Genomic DNA, 24,272 nt, shown 5'->3' on the forward strand with positions numbered 1-24,272 from the left:
ATAGCTTTAACTCTAATATGTATTCTGTGTAATTGTTCATTGGTACATACAGTGTAAATAAAGTGACAGTTTATAGTTAAAAAAGAGAGAGAAAAGGAAAAGATTAATCATGCTATGGTCATTTAGCTATATGTTCTTTTTCTACTTTAATTTTTAGTGGGACACTAGAAATCTGTAATAATTCACAAGAAACTGACTAATGCAAAATAGATGATCCATAGTATTGTTCTTGCTAAAGTTGCACATTTTGTCTGTCTATATTGAATAAATTTACTCAGTAATAAGCATTTTCATATTTACAGGGAAGATGGTATCACCGAAAGCAAGCTGTAAAGGAACTCCACTGTACTTTGATACGACTGCTAAATGAATTGTTACCATGGGAACCAAAATTAATGAAGGCATTTCAAAGAAACAGGTAATTAACTGAAATTTTTTGGTAAATGTAAAATGTAAGAACTCACCAGTCTTTGACTTGTTTTTAATTATTAATGTGAAAAGAACAAAACTCTTACTATCCACAACATTCTATCAAAGGTCTCGCTTAAAGAAGGACTATGATGACTTCAGACGGCAACCAGATCATGATAAATTTACTAGAGAACAGTGGACTAATGAGGATAGTGAAATAAATATTGTCAAAGAAGTTTCCAGTGCATTAACCAGTGAATCTTTGGAGCATGCAGAATTTTTGAAAAGGGACTATATAGATATGGGTGAGTGCTTTTGCTAGGCTGTGATTGAATGGTAGACTTCAGCTTTCTTACCAAGATGAAATTTGGTAATAAAGTAGTTATCTGTTTTATAATAACCATTTCTATTGTTTTAAAATATTGTGCAAATTCAAGCAAAAGTAATTAATTAGAGCATAGCTGCTGGTTATCTTGACCAGTCAACTTCTATTTTTTCCCTTTTCTCATAACCAGAGCTTTGGGAAAAAGCAGAGGAAAGCAAAAGAAAATCCCAGGTCCCAATGTTAAAAAAAAAAGTTCATCCAGGGCCTGCCTACTTTCTTTCCCTGTGTAAAAGAAACATGGCAGGAAGTTTTTTCAAACTTTTAACTGAAACAGTTTCAGATATTTAAACTAATCCCCCCATATAAATAATGGGATATTATGTCTGTTCAAGTTGAATAATTTCAGAAAATGCTTAAATATTAAATTGAGTGTAAAATAAATGAAGATTTACAGAACCAGTATAATTAGTTTTTGAGCACATCATAAATGGTACTACCAAAGCTTCATTTGTTGATTGGAACAACAATGTTTAGTGTGATCTGATCATATATTACTAGTAAATCTAGAATTATTGTTTGCTTTTCTAAAAATGCTTCTCTTTTTTGTTCTTTTTCTCCCAGAAGACATGAAATCACCAGAAATGGACCTTGGTACAGGAAAATCCAGACCGTTTAAAAAAGATTTGACTTGTAGAGAAATACAGAAGATAGTGCCTAAATCTGTTAAGCGCCAATACAAGCAAAACAATTATCTAGATGACAGCACAAATGAGTTTTCACCAAGGAAAAAGCTAAAATTAAGCACAAACGATACCACAGTCCATGGTATTGAAAATGATCTGTCAACTGATGGTTGCTTGAATAAGCAGATAGAATCCTCAGCTTCAGAATCATTGGACATGGCAGACTCCACAGCATCTGTGCCACACTTAATAAAAGGGACCAAACCTATCCAGGCCTTGCTTGCTAAGAACATTGGGAACAAAGTGGCCTTAACAAGTCAGTTGCCATCTACAGGTAGAAGCACTTCCACTTCTGAAAAACTGATTATGTCAACAGTGGGTTCTTCTCCAATTAAACCAGGATTGCCCTGCCAGACCAGTTCAAAGAGTTCTTTGCAAGTGTTGTACAAAATGCCAGCCGGCCATTGCATGCCAGTAGACCTGCACAATAATTCAGTGAAGATTCAGATGCAGCCTGTAGTTGATAGTAAGTCAGGAGAGAAAACCATGGGAGAGAAAATCATGCAGCAAGTCCTTATTTTGCCTAAAAATTTTCTTATCCAGCACAGAGAAAGTAAAAGTGGAGCAAAAGAAAACCAGTCCCTGCACCAAAATACTATTGAACAGCACTGTGTTTCTCTTCCACAACCAACAGATATCAGCACTACTTTAGTCCCTCCTTTTCCAGCTTCTTCAGTAAATGCTGCTACTACACTTTTGCCCAGCACAAATGTAAAAAAGAATATTACACAGTTGCCACAAGGGGCTGATTCAGTGAATAGAATTTCAGTGTTGCCCTCTATCACCTCCACTAGTAACCCATTGGCATCTGTAGTGAAAATGAACCAAAGTGAGACTACAAAAATTACCAGGACTGTAGTTTCAGCTGCCTCCTCCCCTGTTGCTTCACCTATTGTTTCTTCAGCAATTCAAACTTTGACAACAACAGTACCACAAAGTGTGACTCCTTACATCAGTTCCTCCCCACAAAATACTGCTGATACTGGTGAAGCAAAACAAGAGCTAAAAACAATCTGTATAAGAGATTCGCAGTCTATCCTTGTTAGGACACGAGGTGGGAACACAGGAATTGTAAAGGTGCAAACAAATTCAGAACAAATTTCTGCTAGTAACTTCTCTCCAAGTTCTGTTTTTACATATGCACCTCAGCTTCAGGCATTTTTTATGCCCAAAGCCACACAGTTGTCAACTTCTACTGTTTCAGCTGTGACAAAAGCAATACCTAGCTTCCCAACACTTGCCCAAATGTCTCCAGCAACTTCTTCTATTCCAACTATTTCCTCTTGTGCAAATCCAATAAAGGGGAAAAGCACACCACTTTCATTTGGGCAGTCTCATAATAGTGGTATGGTGAATCATGGAATGTCAAAAACTCTACATGGATCCTCCTCTCCATTCTTATCTCCCATGTCATCGAACATTGTCATGACATCACCACCAAACAGTTCTGGTAATGCAGTGAGCATATCGACAGAAAATGTTGGGCAGAGTACCGCATGTACTACCCAGGCTTCTTTTATTAATCAACAAGTCAGTGTAAATAATGCAAAATACTCTGTTGCACAGCCTGAAGGCACTTCCATAACCAGCAGAAGTCTGAGTGGTGCTCAAGTTCAAAAACTTATGTTAGTCACAAATCCCCCGCTTCTTCCTGCGTGTGGAGCTACAGGAGTCAACTTAATCCCTACTCCAACATCCACTGGTGTTGCTGCACAGAAACTGGTTTTCATTAATACTCCACTTGCCAATATTCAGTCCAATACAAGTGTAACAACAGAACCACTGAAACAGACTTTCCCTCCTTCCATTGGTAAGACATACGTTAAAAGCACAGAGCAACCTCAGCTAGTCCTTCTTCCATCTACTGTGGGATCATCAATGAAAGTAAATACATCACCAACCGTTTCTCAAGTAAAAGATGTGAAAATAGGTCTTAATATTGGTCAGGCCTTTATAAATAGTACAGGTAATGCGCAGAGTGTTTCACCAGTTAACATTATGCAGTCTACAGTGCCAAAAGATTTGGAAGACAAAAATAATCATAATGTAATTTTTCCATTATCAACAAGTAGTAGTTTAATCCCTGTATGTTCAAATTTGGCATGTCAGAATATTGCAGCAAAAGCAGTAAATAGCACTACAGTAACCACAAGCCCATGCTTAGATCCTACTTCTGTGGCACTGAGTAGAGCCGCTACTGGAACACGGTCTACTATTTTGACAGGTGGAATGGAACCCCCAGCAAAAATAATACCAGTTTTAACTACACGATTGTGCTCCTCTAATGTTGGAAGTTCTATGGCTATATCAACTGTGAAAACAGGACACCTAGCTTCATCTGTACTTATTTCTACTACTCAACCATCAGTTTCTCATTCAGGTTTATCATCTGCTTTTCAGTTGCCAGTAACAGTTTCCTTGCCCGGGCCTGTGAATGGTGTCCCTAAAATGTTACATACAGACCCTCAATTGCCAGCAGCTCCACCTACTTCACAGTGTATACCCCATTCAAAAAGTCAGCAATCCACATTAGCTCAGTTTCAGCCAGGAGGAATTTCAGCAGGAGTGCCAACAAATGGAAGTATTCAGAAACTTCAGAAAGCATTACCCCCAAATGCACCAAATGCAAGTAAAGTAATTAGTTTTTCTAATGTAGTTCCTCTGCCTTGCCCATCAGTGCCATCTAACTTTGTAAAGCCAATCCCGGCTTTCTCCTGTGCACCTGGTACCTCTACCATTCAGACTGTTCCATCTTCACCATCAATAGTTAATAATGTAGGCAGCCAGCTGAATGAATCCTATATTCAGCAGAAAATAATAATTAACACCTGTACACCTTTGGCACCTGGAACTCAGATAATGATCAGTGGTACTCGGTTTATTGTTCCACCTCAGGGCCTTGGAGCTGGCAGTCACGTTCTTCTTATTTCTGCAAATCCAAAACTTGGACCTCTCTTAACTGTTAGTAATGGCCATGGATTTCAAGGTGTATCCTTTGCTGCTCCCACTCCCCAGAAGACTACACAAGTGATGGGTAATTCATTAAACTGGCAGCCATCAAAACTGCCTTTAAAAAGCTCTACCAAAATTGTAAACTCTCTTGGGATTGCAAATCCTGTGCCTATTGTACATGCTACACCGCAGGTAATTGCCAATACTGCAAAGCCAGGCACTCCATCTTTTGCAACAACACTGTCTACATCTTTGATAATGGTCACCTCATCTTCTACTCAAACTAAAACATCTTTAGTTCCTGTAACCCATACTAGTACCTCACAGCTACAAAACAGTAAGTCTGTATTGCACCTAGATACGTCTATTAAAAAACTGATGGTCAGCCCTGAAGGAGCCATTTTGAATGCTATAAAGACTCCAACATCAGAAACTTCATCTCTGTCCTCATCCTTCTCTGCTGACATCATTTCTACAACTAAGAATCCTGCTGTTGTCTTCCCCAGTTTTCTGAAGTCCAGCATAGGTGTCCCAGACACAGCTGCATCTTGAATTTTAAAACAAATGAGCCGTTGAAATGTTGGGGCATTTGTGTGTGTGTGTGTGTGTGTAAAATTAATTTATAATTGTTTTAAAAAGTACACTGTTTGAAACATCTGACTTATGTACATGAACCCAAGGCATGTAATGGCATGTTTTGAACAGATAGAATGATGAGGCAAAAAAGTATTTTTGCATATCATTCAGGATTCATGGGTGGAAGGGATCCAGGATGACAATATATAGCAGCTAGACAGTTTGTAAAATGTTACCTGTTAACATGTTAAAACATCTGTCACATCTCAAGGATTTGTGTGCATAAAGCCATCATTGATTTTTTTAATTGATTCATATTAGATTGAAGATCATTTCAATTTTCCTTTTTTCAAAAAATGGTGAGAAAGCACCTTTCTAAATAACTTTCAGAGCAATGCTTTTAAAGGCTTTTATTGAAGTGGTTAAAAAAAACTCTGTTAAAAGATACAGAAAGCAATGTTTGGTTCTTGGTTAGCACATTTACTGGGATTTGTTCTTTCCATTAATTTAGAAATTTTCCATTTTGTTTATAAACAGTACAGTACACTGCTTTTTTCAAATGTTCCCATGTTCTATATTGATGTGTTGTAAAAATGCAATCTATGGTGTAAAATTGTACATAATCCCAATTCCTTAATAGTATGGACTAAACCATGTGTAAAAAGAACTATTCTGTCTTATTTATGTTTTGTTTACATAATGTATAGTTTTTTAAGTATTTTAGTAATTTTGGATAAGTGTACTGTTTAGCAATAATGCAGAAGGATCTGTATGTAATAATAAACAAAGTTGCTGTATTTCTGCTTCATAATACTCTGTGGAGAAGGGATGTTTGCCAGTAAAAGGTATGTATGAACTTGTATTTAAAAAAGTGATAGAGGTTTCCAAATATTAAATCATAAGCACACATACTTAGACACATTCCAGTAAAACATGTGGCATTTACTGTTAAGTAAATGGCTTATGATTATGATTCTTACTCTTCAATTTTCACAGCTCTTTATAAAGAATACATAGACCTCCTGAAGCATTATAATATTGTAGCCATAGAACTTGAAAATTTGTTTACAGTTTCAAATGATTATTAAAAGATAAACAACATTTCTGTTTGTCTTGGCTAAAAAGACAGAGAAGCCTAAATAGCTAATAAATTATGATGGAATGCAGTAATTGTGAGATAGACAATGTAGAGAGTTGGCTTTACTTGAAGAATTGTTGAAATTCAAAAGATTGCTCAGTCATAGGCATCTGTTCCTCACCATGAGTTCCACCCTATTCATACTTGTATTACGATGTCACAAACAAGTACTTAAGGGGCACAGTTTGCATTACAAGTTTTGTTACTGCCCCCCCCCTTGTGGATGTTTGTTTATCATAGTTCTCATAAGACAAGTATTAACAATGCAGTAGCCACCAACCACTTCATCTCCACATAACCAATAGCTCTTGCCACTTCAAACCACCATGTATTCTTTGTTTTCTATTATATCACTGCAAATTCAACACAATTACTATTTATATTTGGAAGAAATTAGAGGAACCCATGGTTTATCTATGGATGTTATCTTCTGAAGACAAGCCTCAGATGGGTGGTTTGCAGCTGTACCACTTGGGAGGAATCACTGGATGTGTTCATGGCTAAACACTGGTGGATGGTGGCCATAATGCACTCTTAATCTAAATTTATTTTCAGTTTTCAAAATTAGGATTTCCTCTTGGACCAGAAATAGGAGCACTGTGGTTAACACAGAAACATTGTAGTAGATAACTGTCAAACATTCATCTAATTAAGATTATTTAATGCCTTCTTTAGGATTACATAACAATATACAGTATTCACATAATACTATAGTAATATATAAAAATCTTTAAAATGTTAGTTTTTACAAACAAACAGATTTCCCCCACCAGAGAGGACATGAAGTGAACCTTAGAATATAATATCCTGGATTCATATGTAACTTCACATGTAGTGTGCCTGGCTGAACCCATAAGATAGAAGGTTGTAGGTCTCAAACTTCCTTTCCAGAAGCTTTCTGGAGCTTCACTGTGGTTCACCTCCTGATTTGGAGTAGCAGCTTGGGAGTGCCAGCTGCCCCCACCTGTCTACCTCAGCTACCATCTTCCCCATAATTCTGGTGTGTGAAAGAGAGGCTCTTAAGCCATGGGCTGCCTTTCTGAAAATTAAATGGTACCAAAAAAAGGAAATAATGTTTATAATGCAACCCTTTGGCCATATCATTTAAAAACATTAGACTAGAAGATTCAGCCCTTCCTTGGCATGTAAGGCAGAAGACCTGGTTATTTAATATAAATTCTGAATTGATATAGGATAACATTCTTTGTGACTTTGACATCCTGTTTCTTTACAAATAACTTGGATTCAGGTGAGACAAACAGATCTGTGGTGTCTTTTTCTTTACTTAAACCGGTGCCAGGAAACAATAATTTAATCCTTTCTTTCCTAATGCAGTTTTCCAGATTTGTTGCCTCAAGTTTTCATTAGCTGCAGAGGACATTGTACAGTAAAAGTAACTTACTGCTGTTTTGCTAAAAGTAAGTTAGATTTGTTAAGAGGGACATAACAGAGAGATTTAATCCAGTGGGGTGTTAAGCCCCCAATTCAAATCCTCTGTGGTAATTTTAAAATAATGAAATAATATAACCAGTTGGATATTTCATCAAATACTTTAATCACATTTAGGGGATTTATCCCTAAATATATATTGGACCACAGCTTGAGCTCCTGAGTTTGAGTTGAAATTGCCAGATTTAGATGCAAAGCTAAATGTGTATTTAACGTAGGTATTTATAAAATTTATATACTGTACTAATTCTTTTTGAAGAGGCCCTAAGTATATATAACAAGCAACAGCAATATGACACCAGTGCAAAATACCATGGAATATAGAACAAGAAAGCACCATCTGTACACAAAGTTCATTTATAGATGTGAAAACGCTGAGAAACATACAGAGATTGAGGGGGATTGAATGTTATCTCACCCATAAAGAGTCCCAATCGAAGCGAGTATTTGTAGCTCAGGGTTGAACTGTGGAGTCCTTGGTGCTCTCTCAGCCTTGTTGTTTTCTTAAGACATTTCATTGCCAGACTAGGCAACATCTTCAGTGCGAAAAGGGAGTGGGCCTTGCTCTCAGTTTATATACTGTCCAGATTGTGTTGGTGGAGGTGTAAAGAGTCACTGGGTATTCCTACCAGTACCTTCAACTACCACTCTCACATAAGGGCATGAGTTGGTTGGAATCTAATAGCTCAAAGACAAGTGATAATACCAGACCTTCAACAAATCCTACCACAACAAAACCTGGAAAACGTAGAGGGTGAAGAGCATATTAAGTCCTTTCAACAAAACAATGTAAATGATGTTTCAGGAGACTGTTAATGCCTGATTAATTGTGCTATTTCCTTCATATTAATATTTAAATTGTTTTAAAGTGTTTGTTTTTCATTTCATTTTAGGAATATATCAATGTTTTATTGTGAATTCTGAATAGAGTTTAAAAGGTACAGGATATTGATAGTAAATTACTTAATTCCCTCACCAAAGCTTTTCTCCTAGCTATTCTTTCTCCCAGTATTGCTCAAAAGGAAAAAGGCAAGTAGGAAGACATATTCTGAGGGCAAAATGTAAGGATCATTAAGTTTTTGCATCCTAAATGGGCTACTACCATACCCTAAAAGTGAGTGCATGCACACTTTATTACAGATCACATAGGACTGGAGACAGGTCATAATATCAGATCTTATTTCTTTTCTAGAGAACTAGCAAAATAGGAAGCTATTGAGTTGTATAAGTAGGCACTATCTGATGATAAGTTTTCAATACAGAAAAAAGTTCTATTGCATCTTTTGATATAATGTCTAAAAGATAAAGTTGCCTCAGATTGAGCTTAATTCCTGGTAATTTATATAGACACATCCTTGCAGCTTTCTTGCCATAATGCAGAAGTGATTTTTCACTGTTTTCTCCTACGAAGTGTTCATTCATTTTCCCAGTTTAGCTCATAGCTCTCAATTTCCAAGATGGTTCCCACAATCCTGATGAACTTTCTAGATCAGCCAAGATTAGCTAAATCCCCTTTTTGTTAATATTGCCAAGGATTTCAGGAAGACTGGTTCTTGTTTTTTGTATTATTTATTATACATATTAAATGAAATAGTATTTTACTGTCAATCTTATATTAAATGAAGATATACCAAATGAAGATATATAGGCTATAATGTCAACATCTTAGGTATCTCATGCAAAAGGGGACAGCTAGGTTTTTTAAGCAAGAATGACTTCTGGAACTATTCATATTAGCTTGCATTTTCCCTCTCAGATTCTCATAGAAATTACTTAAAGAAAGCAAGCACTGATTAATTCCTCCTGTTTATGGGGCATATGGTGGTGGCAACAAGCTGGAGCTCTTATCATAGGCTGGTGGGGCATCTGGCACCTGTGTCAATGAAAGTTGAGTAAGGGAGAAATTAATAATATGCAAGGAAACATAAAGCTTCATAATTACCAATGCTAACATAAAAAAGTTTCTTAAGGATCCTCCACCATTATCAGTTTCCAGAGGCACAACTGTGCTAGCTTTTAGCAGTCAATGTGACAAGTAGTTATACAAGTAATATATTATTGCATATATTTCATGGTTCATCTTCGTCAAATGTCAAAATTATGCTTATGTGTTCATCCAAAAGAGATAACCAGGAGTTTTAAGTCAAGCATTTTCAAAGTTCAATATTCAATCATTTAAATTGGAAAAAAAAACAAACACTGATTCCTGGGAATAATCTACTACAGAATACAGCAACAGTAAAAGTCACTAGTTGCTACAAGTCCCAGCTAAAACTATTCATATTTATCATCAAGATGGCCTACAGTCCACCCTGGACAATGACATTTCCCTTTCATGGCCCTTGGATAGTAGACCTCTGCTTGCGTAAAAGAAAGGTACACCAGCAACAGAATGCCACAGTGATGCAGTCACAAGAACCAAACCCTACAGAGACCCAGTGCCAAATCCCTATCTATCATAGGACCTAATCTATTAATCTTTCCTTTGGACAAACTGGTTACACTAGGCAAAATAATAAATTAATTGGACCCAATCTGACAGAAAGGACAAATACCCAAAAACCAATAGAACACTTCAAGTGCCCAGGTTATCACTGACCTCAAGGTGGCACCTTAAGAAAAGGAATTCCTAAAATGAATTTAGTAACAAAATATGTGGCTGAATTAGAATTCAAAGATTTAATGCAATTTCTTGTAGATTAAACGAACACTATATATTTTAACTGACAATGCAAGGATGTCTGACTTAACTAACTACTGTTTTGGTTTTGGCTACTTAGGTAAATCTGTTTCTTTTTCTCACCCACCCCTTCTCTTGCCCCCAAACCACTGTGTATATACAAGATTACCATACATGGATATTCTAAAAAGAGAACCCTCCATAGAGGGTCCTGCTTCCCCAAACTTTCATTCTTTCTGTCAAGTCCTAAAAGGACAAATGCAACAGAAGAGAACATTTGTGTATACAGAGCAGTGTTTGGCTCCCCAGGACCATTTTTCTCTAAGCCAAAACTGAAAGGCATGGCCCCAAAATGAGGGAAAATAACTGCCCACTAGTTTATCAAACTTTCAAATAACAAATTCTGCTGCAGTAAAAATCTTGAAAAAATAGTTCTGTAAGTAGTTTACCCACAAATAAGTGTAATATGCTGATTACTATTGGATAATCAACAATGCCAATGGAAAAAGAGAATAACAATATATTCAGTAAAAATGGTAACTTGTTTACAAAGTAAAATGTAAGGCTGTATGGGTTGGATGTCAGGACACTACGAGAGAACTTGATCTGAATGAGAATGCAGCAACCAGTGATCTTCACAGTATCATTCTCAGTCATGTGTTCACTTAACGACCATTTCATTTAATGACAAAGTCGCTGGAATAGATTGTGGTTGCTAAACGAGAAGAGGGTGTACTTAACATTTCTTTTAACTATATAACTATTATTCTCTTTAGTGACATCTAACGGTTATATAGATTTTTGCAGCTCAGATTTGGAAGTCCTACTTAATACCATTAACTCTTCCCTGAATTTTTATTTTATATTTTTATATATTTTTTTTTTATTTTCATAAGTCTATATCCAGCCCAAGCTTCTCACTGTAGGAAAGGTTTCTCTTATAACTCTTTTTAAACTGACTTTCTAAATTGTACCCTCCTGAAACATTTATCAGATGTAAATTTAAACAATCACCTTACCACATGATTGTAGTTGCAGCTGTATTCCTGCAAGGGCAATTTGGAGTCACATAAGGAGCTTCTGCCTTTTGAGATGGTCAAAGGGGCCAATCCAAAATTCTTACTCTGTAGCACAAAGACAAACATTAGAAAGTGTTCAGCAGAGCAGAAAGGCGGGCTATATATCAAACAAATGAATAGAAAAGAAGAGACAAAAGGGATCTTGAAATGCAAGGGGAAAAACATACTGTAACGTAAGTAGGACAGTTTAGCCAAGTCTGTTTTTTCAAGTGAGGCTTATATGTGGGAATATAAGGTGGTTCACAATGCCAGTATGAACTGTACAAGTTGGAAAGTCCATTCAATTTGTCTTCTACTTTTTATCCTGCATTAAAAAAGGGCTCCTTATGCCACTTACAAAAGCAGATTCTCATCTCTAATCAAGTGCTGCCAGACATAAGTGCTAAAGCTAGGTAGATTTGTGGCTGATTAATTCTTGGGAACTTCATATATATGGCTCTTCATTCCACAGTGAAAGAAAGATGGATATAAATATACCAAATTTTAAAAGACATTTTTCAGCAAGAAAGGACAATACCTTCCTGATTATGTTTATGCAAAATGGTTCACTTTTCCATGGACATTGCATAGCATAACTCAACTCGTGGCTACGTTTATGCCCAGGCTCAGCATCAGCAGCTGTTACTACGTTCAGGCTTAATGCTAGGTCAGATGTTCCCAACCTGAAGGTCTCTGGTTCAGGTGTAACCCCTTAAATTTGGGGGCAGTTCTCAGAGAATCATCCAAATTTGCCAGCAAACTGTAATTTTCCATGTTACAGAGAGAAAAAATATTAAATATATTGCAGTAATCATAAATTCAATATATTCCTGATTAAGTCAAATTTGATTTGTGACTGAATCTAATTTGTTGCACTACCCCAGACAGGACTGATGTATAATTTGGGGATCCTCCTGGACTCATGGCTCCTGTTCAAAAAGCAGGTGGCAGCTGTGGCCAGGGGAGGCCCTTGCACAGCTTCATGTTGTACACCAATTCCAACACTTCTTGGACTGGGAGGCACTACGCTCAGTCACTCATGCTTTGATCACCTTCTGAGAGGATCGCTGCAATGGACTTTACATGGGGCTGCCCTTGAAGAACATTCAGAAGCTTCACCTGGTCCAGAATGCAGCAGCATGGGAATTATGGGTATGTCTCACTATGCCCATATAACACCTTTGCTCTGTGAACTGCACTGGCTTCCAGTTTGCTTCCAGGTGCAATTCAAGGTGCTGGTTATCACCCATGAAGTCCTACATGGCATGGGGCCAGCGTATTTAAGGGACTGCCTTACTCCCATAGTTTCTACCAATTCCATTAGGTCGACCAGAACAGCATGCTCCAGATCCATCTGAAAGGGACTGTCATCTAGTGGGACCCAGGAAGTGTAGCTGGACCTGCAATCTAGAACACTACACTGCCTGAGGTTCAGCTGGCCTAAACTCCTCAACTTTCAGAAAGCCTTGAAGACCTGGCTGTTTTCCCAGGCATGGGGGCCAGGAGAGTAATCGAGCCCACACTATCGGTGAATGGTGTGTTTGGGGATCACTTTGTGTTAGTTGTTTGGAACAGTATTTTTTTTATTTTTAAATATACATTGTATTTCTATTGTGTTTTAATTCCTGTTAGCTGCCCAGCGTCACATTGGTGAGATGGTAAGCCTCATCCATTGATAAAAATAACTAACAAATCTTTGAACCTTGAATCAGTCAAGGTTCATGCTAACTAAGCTGCCCGTGTTGTCCAAATGCAGCAAGTAGGATTGTAACTGACCCAGTTAAGCACACTGTGTGCATGTAGCTACAAAGGATTCCTGAACAGCTCCATTGGCAATGATCCCTTTCAGCATGTCTTTAGGTATCAAGGAAAAAGAGGAACGTCTCCTAGATCAGATGGTATGGATTCTAAGCAGACTTGAGTTTCAGTATATTCTGTAGAAATTAAAAATTGTCCAAACTAGGTGGGTCTAATGAATAATGTAATAGGAAGGAGCTTGTCCTTACCAAAAGCCTTGTATAACCACTGTGCCTTTTGCAACACCAACATCCAAGAATCAGTAAAACTGCAAGAACAACAGTTAGAATTCCAATACCTGCAGCCCTGTTGAAAAAGACAAATGGGTCTATTTACTGCCAAGGTTATGGAATAACTATTCTCCATTTCGTGTACACGTACAGAAGAAAGGCAACTTGACTTCATAAGTTATAAAACATAGTTTTACAATTTAAATGGATATAAAATAACAGCTGCTATTAATAAACGCATAGTTTTATAAGGAATGTATTAATGTTCAAATGAATTCAGTGGAATTTCATGTATCTATGACAAAATTTATAATATATGCTAGAAACAAATGGTCAGTTAGGAACAAAGGAATAAAGATGGACTTTTGATTACTGCAACTGGTTCAGTGCATGGAACTTCTGTTTAACATGTTTTCAAATTCATGTCAGTGTTCATATAACATGCTAAGCCATCATGTAGTTAGGGCTAGTATGATGTTCAAATCCAGACCATGGGTTAAATTGTGGTTAAGGATGAATGCCTTAATTACAGACTTAAACCATTATCTGCCATAGATTTACTCACCTAAATCATGATTCAGCATATCAACCAAACTTAGAGTTAGGGGGTATTAATCTGTGATCATGATCTGTCCTTCAAAGAGAGAGACCGGAAACTGGAGCAACCACAGAATGAAACTCCTCTAGCTGTAATATCTGTATTAGTCTGTCTTATTTATAACTCTACAGAGTGCGGGGAAGGTGTGAAAAGGGGATACAAATAGTGTGGAGGGAAACTCAGCCTGTCTCTGGGGTTCTGACCATAATCAGGCCTTCATATTAGTTTTATTGCAGTGTTATATTGCATTATATTATCTGTTACGTTATCTTGTATTCTGTTATTTTATTTTTATTTTACTTATATGCTATAAATTGCCAATGAGGTGTTATATAAATCACATACATACACATTCATTTTGTTAAACAGAATTATTGCTAACAGCAAAAGAAATCAGGAAATGTCTGCCAGTGTCTTGGTAGACCAGATCAAGAAATGCAGGAAGGCTAAAACTACTTTTACTGAGAATCTTGCAAATCTAGACTCTTATATGCTCAAAGATGGAAGGATACACCAATTCCCTCAATGGAGGACTGGATGATTAAGTTGATGGAATTGGTGCAAATGGCTAAGCTGACAGCATTGATAAGAGAAAACACTGTAACTAGATTCGTTCCCATCTGGAAGCCGCTCTTACTATTTGCTTGTGTCATGTTCATCATTTCAATGTTCTGTATACATCGTAACATTTCGCATGTCACTTTTCTAACCTGTGTTTGCGGGTTGGAACTTTCCAGCCGTGCCAGGCTGTAATCTTCTTACTGCAACTGTGGAATGCATGCTTGGGTTAGTGACTCTGTTCAAGGTTACTTTCTCAGGCCGAAGTGGGTAACGGTTGCTAACACCTGGGAGGGGGTGGTTGCTAAGAGGGGGTAAGGGTGGGGCTGGTTTTGAAGCGAGGGTTTTTAGTTTGTATTTGGCGCGCTTTTGCTCATTCTCAGCTTTCTTCGTATTTGCATACTATTCTTTCAATAAATCAGTTTTCATTAAGAACCTGCTTGTGAGGCTGAGTATGTCAGAATAGGCAATCATTACAGCTTGTAACGCAAAAGAATGAAGTCTTGATTTTAGGTTTTGATGAGTGAATGGTTTGATTTTAGAGATACAATGTTACTAAATGTTTAATTAATAGTAAGAGATTAACTTTTAGGTACTTTTGTACCTCTGCTGGAAAAGGTCAGAAGCCACTGGTCTGATATGCTTTTTTGTTTATTCCTGCACCGTTTTAGCCTTTCCTGTTTCTTTTTTAGACTTGTATTCTATTGGTCTTATATTCTGCATTATGTGTCTTAATTATATCTTGAAAAATTAATAATAAATGAAAAATGAAAAAAAGAGAATCTTGCAAGTCTGATTGTGCTATACCTCCTCCCCTTTCTTATACTTTTGTGAATTAGGGAGGCATCTGTCTCAGCCACCTACAAATGCTACCTGCCTGTTGTGGACTTACGTGTTCCTCTCATTGCTTTGGTAACAGTTCACATATCTCTGTCAAGGTCATCTTCCTTACTCTCTACAGCCAACTAACCACCATAAAATAGCCTGTAATACTGCACAAATGTGAATAAATATTAGTTGCATTGCCTGGCACTGAAATGTTGAGTAAGTGGCTTACCCATTGTTAGTTCATAACCTTTGGAATAAATTTTCCATCCCACAGCAAAGTGGATAACAATTGTTAAATGTCTCTGCAATTCGCCAAGTGAACCATATGTACTACCGGGGAGTCAATATGGGTTTAAATGAAGAAAGGCACTTCTTCTGTTGTCCTTTGACAATAAACGAAAAGCACATATTTCAAACTGAATATAATAGGTGTGTCCAAAAATGCTTACTCTTCTGCAGAAAGAGAAGTATATCCCTTCCCTCTACCAAAGTTGCCGTTGAGGTAATGCTCTCCCCTGGGCATCTTGTTTTGTTCAGGTCCCACCTATAAAATAAATAGAGCAATGCCTGGTCTATACAATATATTCCCATAAGATTTTTGATATGAAAAGCAGAAATACAGGCTTACTTTTCAGCAGCATGAATGGTGTTTTGATGGGGTCATCCTCATATCCTCCTAACTCTAGCATGAGCATCATCATGCCATATTTTCATCCCCAGCCCACTGCAGAGGAAATCTGTAGATCTCTTTAGATGTTTCTGTTTTAAAGTAGAGTTTTCCTTCTTTTCCCCAACACAGTTTTAACATGGTTATGATCCAGCAGGCTTTTTCAACACTGTGGTTGGTGCTGTGATCAGGAGTGGGGAATCCTATTAGCTACTTCAGGATTTTGCTCCTCCTCTCCTCCAGTTGCTGGAATCAGGCCTCCATAGTCATTTTGCCTTGGGCTTTAGGAGAAATAGGACACCCAGCTTCCACTGAAGCATCTGCTCCCATAATCCCTGACTGATGCTTTCTGAAGTGCTTGTCAGATCTTATGCAGACTCCTTGTAAACATGGGTTTAGTGCTTTTGAAAGAACACTATACTGGTGCTTGGAAAACAGGACTAGCTCTCTGTTGTTTTTTATCCGTTCAATTGCATCCAATTCTCGGCAACTGCCTGGACAAGTCCCTGCAGTTTTCTTGGCAAGGTTTTTCAGAAGTGGTTTGTCATGGCCTCCTTCCCAGGGCTGAGAGGGAGTGACTAGCCCAAGGCCACCCAGCCAGCTTTCATGCCTAAAGGAAACCAGAACTCAGTCTCCCAGTTTCTAGCCTGGTGCCTTTAACCACTAGACCAAACTGGCTCTCAGCTCTCTGTTTAGAGAGTGCTAATTTGGTGCTACCCAGAATGCTGGTTTAATTAAAAAAAAAAGCTGGGTGATAATGCTGATCCTGTCTCTTTTTAAATAATAATGATGATGATGATGATGATGATGATGATGATGTAACAATAAGAAAAAAACAAAGAATAAGGATGACAGAAATAATAAAAACAGATGGGAACAAAGGAAAAAAAAAAGCTAAAAGGGCTGTGCCTTGTTAATCAGACAACCATTCCAAGCATCTGGCTACACTCACCAATCCCACTTCATCCCAGCCATAACAGGGAAATGATTGGTGATTGTTTTCCTGCTGGCAGGTGACACTAATCACTTTCCTTAACTTGTCCTGCATTAAAACAGTAGGAAAACCACCAACTGCCAACCTTTTTATTATGGCAGAATAGGGATCTGCAATCAGAGCAGCAAATATTATGTCAGCTCAAGAACTGATGGCTAGTATTATAACATGGCCATCAATGACAAATACCATTCACTGTCACTTCTGGAAGCTAACTTAGCAGAAATCACTGGAGGTGCTAATCTAAAATAACAGAAGTTGGTTTTAAAGGTTGTTCATTTGTTTGTTTGTTTTATATCCCACCACAACCCAAATCAGCTATAGCTATATTACTATGGTATGAATTGGGGGAAGCTATATTTTTTTGAAACATTTATTTAAACATTTCCTGGATTTTGTGCTTGTAAATTATCTCAGATGATGGAAAGAGTAGGCAGAAAATTGTCTGGATTGGGGTGGCTTATAAATACTGTGAAACAAATAAGAAAGGAAACAAATATTTGAAATACTTTGCAAAAGGTTTGAAATAAGGAAAATGATAAATATTTCAAATAAAGGATGACAATGTAAATTATTCAGCTCTGGCTTGGTTCACCCTTGGTGCCAAGCCCATAAGCCATGGTTTACAAAGTACAGTGGTTGGATTCATATATAAAACATTAAACCAAAAGCAAGGAAAAATTAGTGTGGTATAAATTCATCTGCCAATATCTTAAGTCAGTGTTTTTTAAATTTTTTGCTCTCAGCACCCCTTCCCAGTTTTAAAAATTATGGAGGACCCCAAAAGAACTTTTGTCTCTGTGGGTTCTATTAATCTATATTTACCATATTAAAAATAAAATTGATGCATTCATAGAATATGTATTGAATCATGTAAAATTAACAATATCAAACTCATTAACATAAATACTTTTTCATGAAAAAACCTGTTTTTTAAAACAAAAAATAATGAGAAGAGTGTTGATGTGATGGAGCTCAGGGCTGAGGGAGTAGAGAGCGCATTCCAGGCAGATAAACGTTCTCACAGCTTGCACAGCTTGGAGAAGGGGGGGGGGGGCGAGGAAGAAAGTTAGACTAGCACTGCCCTAGATTCCCAAGGGTATTTTTCCCTTTAGCTCAGTTAAGGAACCTTTAATCTGGCAAAATTCTGTATATGGTGTGACCAATAAAAATTTATTTGGTCTTTTGTTCTCTTTCTTCAGAAAAACAGAAAATTAGCTTAATCATACAAACAAAAGATTCCATCCGTTTATATATTTCAGAGAGGTGTCATGTGGCACATATGATCTGCACAACAATTTGATTAGAAATGGAACAACTCAGAGAAGAATATGAAAGGCCTCTACTTACGGAGAAAACTGGAGAGCAGCTGCCAATTGATTCAAGCTTGCTGGACAAATAGTTTCTAATCAGTATCAGAAAGACAGATACAGGACTACATGTTAGATCTGGCAATTAAATGTTGCTGTCAGAGCAAGCTGTCCAATTTTCAATGGTATCTGAATTTTTAAAAACGCTTTTATTTATAAACTGAAGAAATACGGTTCAAGTTGTAACAGGCAAAAGGATTTCAGATCCTATCTTTATATTTTGTGGGTAAAGTTTCTGGTAAGCCTGGGGCAAGTGCGTCAGACTCTGATGTTTTTACAACCAGATCATGCAATTTATTTAATGTGGGGTGGAACAAGTCTGTCTGTGTAGGAAAATAAAATACACCTAGACAAGATGAAATGTCCAGGCTACAAGTCACTGTCCCAGAATGGCATCTCCCGATAGAACCAATTCCTCTCTCCTTGCACATTCTGTGCACTCTCCAAATCTGATACAGAAAGTTGCTTCAGCAGATCTGGAGGTACGGGAGCCGCTGTGGTGAAAGGAGAACAGAGAAAATCCCCATTGCTTGAACAGAAATATGCTCATTTCATGTTGTATATAGCCTGTAATCAAGGAGTAGTAATGAGCTTTGTTAGGATGTACTTCCTCTAATGTCATCATCATCCAAACTTTCTAATGGATTTGTTTTGTTGTCATTTTTATAAATACCCAAAGAAAATTAACCATCCATATTAAATCAAGCTGAATGGTTTAATCTAATTTGTATGATTTCAGCCTTAGAAAAATATACAAACACTTTGGGTTAAAAGTTAGCCACAGTTATGCTGTGTAAATCCAATTAAAGGCAGTGAGAATTAAACAGGCTAACATTCTGCAGGATCAGATTGCAAAACAGCATTCATTCATTCCTTTATCTTTATTTCAGAGATCAACAATAAAAAAGCAGAAACAATCAAACAAAAACACCATAAAAATACACCAGTTTTGATGACTGTCTATTTATGGGTATATAGTGTTCTATCATGTTTTTATTAATACTAAATGAAAAAACCTAAAACCTCAATTCAGAATAGCCTAAAAACTAAGAATAAAACCATGGTGTTGTTTAATAGCAAAGTAGTAAATTATGCACTGAAGTAAAATAATGATTCCATCAATTTCAGTTTTAAAAAAGCTGTCTAACTTAAATGCACTACAGTTTAAGAAATGCAATTTTTCATCAAATTTATTTTTCAGAAATAAGGAAACTTGTACAGCTGAAATTTAACATAAAATCTAGTGAAAAAAAATTCTGAAACTTACCAGTTCTTATGCATCCAGGTTCTGGCTGAGCTCTGAAAGTTTTTTCTCATTTTTCCTTAGGATTAGCTAACTCTCATGACTATCACAAGTTTGAATTCCTGGCAATGCAGCTTTTGATCACTATAATTAGCATGAATTAGCTATAAAATAGCTTTTATTCCCCAGCCTCGCTTCTCCCCCATTCGTTTAAACAAGTTAGTGCTGAATTTCCAGGTCATCTTCTTTAATCTGATGCTCTCCAGACGTTCTGGCTGGGCATTTTGGAAGGTGAACTCCCAAGACATCTACAGAAATGAGCTGGGGAAGGTTGTTTTGACCCTATAATACAACTGTCACTATTGCTACTTGTTGCAAGTAGCCTAAACTTGTTTTCTTGTTGCTTTAATCTATTGGTTCTGGTTTTCTAGGGCAATGGTTTTCAATGTGGGCCATATTTCTAAGGGGTGGGCACAGTCTTTATAAGATACAGTTTAGATTAATAAACAGTGCAGGTGGCAAAGAATCTTTTTACCAGCTAACAGTGACTATAAGTGGGGAGGGGGTCACAGAGGTAAATGAGGCTCAGAAGGGGGCCATGAGCAAAAAAAAGGTTAAGCGCCCCTGCTCTAGGGGGTGGAGAAGTCCACCCACTTTTCTATATGACCAACTTTCAGATACTTGAAGACTGCTATCGTATCTCCCCTCAGTTGTCTCTTCTCTAAATTAAACATATCCAAATCCTCACAGGGCTTGGTTTCCAGTTCCCTTACTGTCTTTGTAGCCATCCTCTGGATTCGCTCCAACTTGTCACTGTCTTTTTTGAACTGTAGTGCCCAGAACTGGACACAATACTCCAAGTAGGGTCTGACCAGCGGGTAGACTGAAACAATTCTAACAGTGCTCTCTCTGTATCAGCTGCTTATCATCAGCTCATGACTTGCAGCCACAGAGAAGAGAATCTAGGTCTAAGTTGTTGTTGTTTATTCAGTCGCTTCTGACTTTGTGACTTCAGGGACCAGCCCACGCCAGAGCTTCCTGTCGGTCGTCAACACCCTCAGCTCCCCCAGGGACGAGTCTGTCACCTCTAGAATATCATCCATCCACCTTGCCCTTGGTCGGCCCCTCTTCCTTTTGCCTTCCACTTTCCCTAGCATCAACATCTTCTCCAGGGTGTCCTGTCTTCTCATTATGTGGCCAAAGTATTTCAGTTTGGCCTTTAATATCATTCCCTCAAGTGAGCAGTTTGGCTTTATTTCCTGGAGGATGGACTGGTTTGATCTTCCTGCAGTCCAAGGCACTCTCAGAATTTTCCTCCAACACCACAGTTCCAAAGCATCGATCTTCCTTCTCTCAGCCTTCCTTATGGTCCAGCTCTCGCAGCCATATGTTACTACTGAGAATACCATTGCTTTAACTATGCGGACCTTTGTTGTCAGTGTGATGTCTCTGCTCTTAACTATTTTATCAAGATTTGTCATTGCTCTTCTCCCAAGAATTAAACGTCTTCTGATTTCCTGACTGCAGTAATCTTTGCACCTAGAAATACAAAGTCTTTCACTGCTTCTACATTTTCTCCCTCTATTTGCCAGTTATCAATCAAGCTGGTTGCCATAATCTTGGTTTTTTTGAGGTTTAGCTGCAACCCAGCTTTTGCATTTTCTTCTTTCACCTTCATCATAAGGCTCCTCAGTTCCTCTTCACTTTCAGCCATCAAAGTGGTATCATCTGCATATCTGAAATTGTTAATGTTTCTTCCAGAGATTTTAACTCCAGCCTTGGATTCTTCAAGCCCAGCATGTCGCATGATGTGTTCTGCATACAAGCTGAATAGGTAGGGTGAGAGTATACAGCCCTGCCGTACTCCTTTCCCAATCTTAAACCAGTCCGTTGTTCCGTGGTCTGTTCTTACTGTTGCTACTTGGTCGTTATACAGATTCTTCAGGAGGCAGACAAGATGACTTGGTATCCCCATACCACTAAGAACTTGCCACAATTTGTTATGGTCCACACAGTCAAAGGCTTTAGAATAGTCAATAAAACAGAAATAGATGTTTTTCTGAAACTCCCTGGCTTTTTCCATTATCCAGCGGATATTGGCAATTTGGTCTCTAGTTCCTCTGCCTTTTCTAAACCCAGCTTGTACATCTGGCAACTCTCGCTCCATGAATTGCTGAAGTCTATCTTGCAGGATCTTGAGCATTACCTTACTGGCATGTGAAATGAGTGCCACTGTTCGATAGTTTGAACATTCTTTAGTGTTTCCTTTTTTTGGTATGGGGATATAAGTTGATTTTTTCCAATCTGATGGCCATTCCTGTGTTTTCCAAATTTGCTGGCATATAGCATGCATTACCTTGACAGAATCATCTTGCAAGATTTTGAACAGTTCAGCTGGGATACTGTCGTCTCCTGCTGCCTTGTTATTAGCAATGCTTCTTAAGGCCCACTCAACCTCACTCTTCAGGATGTCTGGCTCTAGCTCACTGACCACACCGTCAAAGCTATCCCCGATGTTGTTATCCTTCCTATACAGGTCTTCCGTATATTCTTGCCACCTTTTCTTAATCTCTTCTTCTTCTGTTAGGTCCTTGCCATCTTTGTTTTTGATCATACCCATTTTTGCCTGGAATTTACCTCCGATGTTTCTAATTTTCTGGAAGAGGTCTCTTGTCCTTCCTATTCTATTGTCTTCTTCCACTTCCGCGCATTGCTGGTTTAAAAATAATTCCTTATCTCTTCTGGCTAACCTCTGGAATTTTGCATTTAATTGGGCATATCTCCCCCTATCACTGTTGCCTTTTGCTTTCCTTCTTTCTTGGGCTACTTCTAGTGTCTCAGCAGACAGCCATTTTGCCTTCTTGATTTTCTCTTTCTTTGGGATGTATTTTGTTGCCGCCTCCTGAACAATGTTGTGAATTTCTGTCCATAGTTCTTCCGGGATCCTATCTATTAAGTCCAGTCCCTTAAATCTATTCTTCACCTCCACTGCATATTCCTTAGGAATATTAGTGAGCTCATATCTAGCTGATCTGTGGGTCTTCCCTAATCTCTTTAGTCTGATCCTGAATTGTGCAATAAGAAGTTTGTGATCTGAACTACAGTCAGCTCCAGGTCTTGTTTTTACCGACTGTATAGATGTCCGCCACCTTTGGCTGCAAAGGATGTAGTCAATCTGATTTCGGTGTTGTCCATCTGGTGAAGTCCATGTATAAAGCCATCTCTCAGGTTGTTGGAAGAGAGTGTTTGTTATGCAGAGTGAGTTGTCTTGGCAAAATTCTATCAGCCTATGTCCTGCTTCGTTTTGTTCTCCCAGGCCATGCTTACCTGTAATTCCAGGTGTCATCTGACTGCCCACCTTAGCATTCCCGTGTCCTGTGATGAGAACAACATTTCTTTTAGGCGTGTTGTCCAGTAGGTGCTGCAGATCCTCATAGAACTGATCTACTTCAGCTTCTTCAGCATCTGTAGTTGGGGCATATATTTGGATCTCTGTGATGTTAGATGACTTACCCTGAATTTGAATTGAGATCATTCTATCATTTTTTGGATTGTATCCAAGCACTGCTTTAGCCACTTTACTATTAATTATGAAGGCTACTCCATTTCTTCTGTGGTCCTCTTGTCCACAGTAGTAGATCTGGTGGTCATCTGATGTGAAGTGGCCCATTCCAGTCCATTTCAGTTCACTGATGCCCAAAATGTCTATCTTTAATCTTGACATCTCACCAATAACCACATCCAATTTGCCCTGGCTCATAGATTTTATATTCCAGGTTCCAATGGTGTGTTGATCCTTAGAACATCGGATTCGCCGTTCACCACCAGCACCGTTGGCCACTAGCCATCCTTTCGGCTTTGAGCTAGCTGCGTCATCACGTCTGGGGCTAGTTGAACTCATCCTCTGTTCCTCCCCAGTAGCATTTTGACCATCTTCTGACCTGGGAGTTTCATCTTCTGATGGTATACTGACATATCTCTGGTTGTACTGATCCATTTAGTTTTCACGGCAAGAATACTGGGGTGGGTTGCCATTACCTTCCCCAGGGATCGCATTTAGTCTGACCTCTCTGTCATGACCTTCCCGTATTGGGTGGCCCTTCATGGTTTAGCTCATGGTGTCACTGAGGTGCTCAAGCTCCAGCACCACGACAAGGTAACAATCTGACAAAGGATAAAATTACCTCTCCTTGCAAGAGTACAGCTTCGTTCATGCTTGAAAACATTATATGCTCCTATTTTAGACCACAAAATCATAGACCTGATGGGCAATTTGTAGGAGATTAAAAACGGTAAAGATACCTTGGAGCTGAGGAAAGAGCCCTGCCATTTTCTTGGCAACAGAAAGAGATGGTTTGCTCTTTCCTGGCTGTTCAACTGCCTGGTTTAGCCTCCAGCTCTGGCATTCCCTCGGAGTCCCCCATGTAAGTATTAAGGCAGCCTGGCTCTTCCTAGTTTCCAGGGACTTTCTGGTTCCTGTTGAGCTCAGTGTTTCCTTTTCTCTGAATTCAAGTGTTTGTTACTGTGATCTGGTAGTAGTCTATGTTGACCAAAAGAGTAGTTAGCAGCAATATCAAGATTCCTAGGTTGGGCAAAAAATGGAGTTGGGAGGGTGTAAGCAACAGCCATCCAACAAGAAAGGAGGAAGCTGGGAG

General features: G+C 38.3%; 2 protein-coding genes across 4 annotated transcripts in view; one reads left to right on the plus strand and one right to left on the minus strand.

Annotated features, from left to right (window-relative positions):
• The window catches only part of BRD10 (bromodomain containing 10), a 51,786-nt gene extending 45,982 nt beyond the window's left edge, over positions 1-5,804 (plus strand). For 2 of the 3 annotated variants that reach the window (XM_063295067.1, XM_063295069.1), the window contains 3 exons: positions 303-418; positions 538-716; positions 1,358-5,804. In XM_063295067.1, the coding sequence (XP_063151137.1) occupies positions 303-418; positions 538-716; positions 1,358-4,983 (3,921 nt within the window). In that variant the 3' untranslated portion in view covers positions 4,984-5,804. The remainder of the gene's footprint in view (positions 1-302; positions 419-537; positions 717-1,357) is intronic. The other variant, XM_063295068.1, reaches the window with a different exon arrangement.
• A 2,590-nt stretch (positions 5,805-8,394) lies between these two features.
• MLANA (melan-A) lies at positions 8,395-20,174 on the minus strand. The gene is made up of 6 exons (XM_063296705.1): positions 19,642-20,174; positions 18,355-18,409; positions 15,793-15,887; positions 13,339-13,435; positions 11,294-11,398; positions 8,395-9,467 (listed from the first exon to the last, which is right to left on the minus strand). The coding sequence occupies exons 3-6, from the start codon at positions 15,864-15,866 to the stop codon at positions 9,402-9,404; spliced, it is 342 nt and encodes a 113-aa protein (XP_063152775.1). The 5' UTR covers positions 15,867-15,887; positions 18,355-18,409; positions 19,642-20,174; the 3' UTR covers positions 8,395-9,401.
• Positions 20,175-24,272: the final 4,098 nt, after the last annotated feature.

This window comes from Candoia aspera, chromosome 2, assembly GCF_035149785.1.
Source record: "Candoia aspera isolate rCanAsp1 chromosome 2, rCanAsp1.hap2, whole genome shotgun sequence".
In the NCBI taxonomy this organism is placed as follows: domain Eukaryota; kingdom Metazoa; phylum Chordata; class Lepidosauria; order Squamata; family Boidae; genus Candoia; species Candoia aspera.

Bases quoted from the DNA above. Each gene is read 5' to 3' on its own strand.
- MLANA (XM_063296705.1), bottom strand. From the start codon at position 15,866: ATGCCCAGGGGAGAGCATTACCTCAACGGCAACTTTGGTAGAGGGAAG. The intron at 11,399-13,338 runs GTAAGGACAAGC...TTTGTGCTACAG, and splicing joins GTGGTTATACAAGGCTTTTG to AGTAAGAATTTTGGATTGGC. The intron at 9,468-11,293 runs GTAAGGTGATTG...TCATTGACACAG, and splicing joins GCTGCAACTACAATCATGTG to GTGCCAGATGCCCCACCAGC.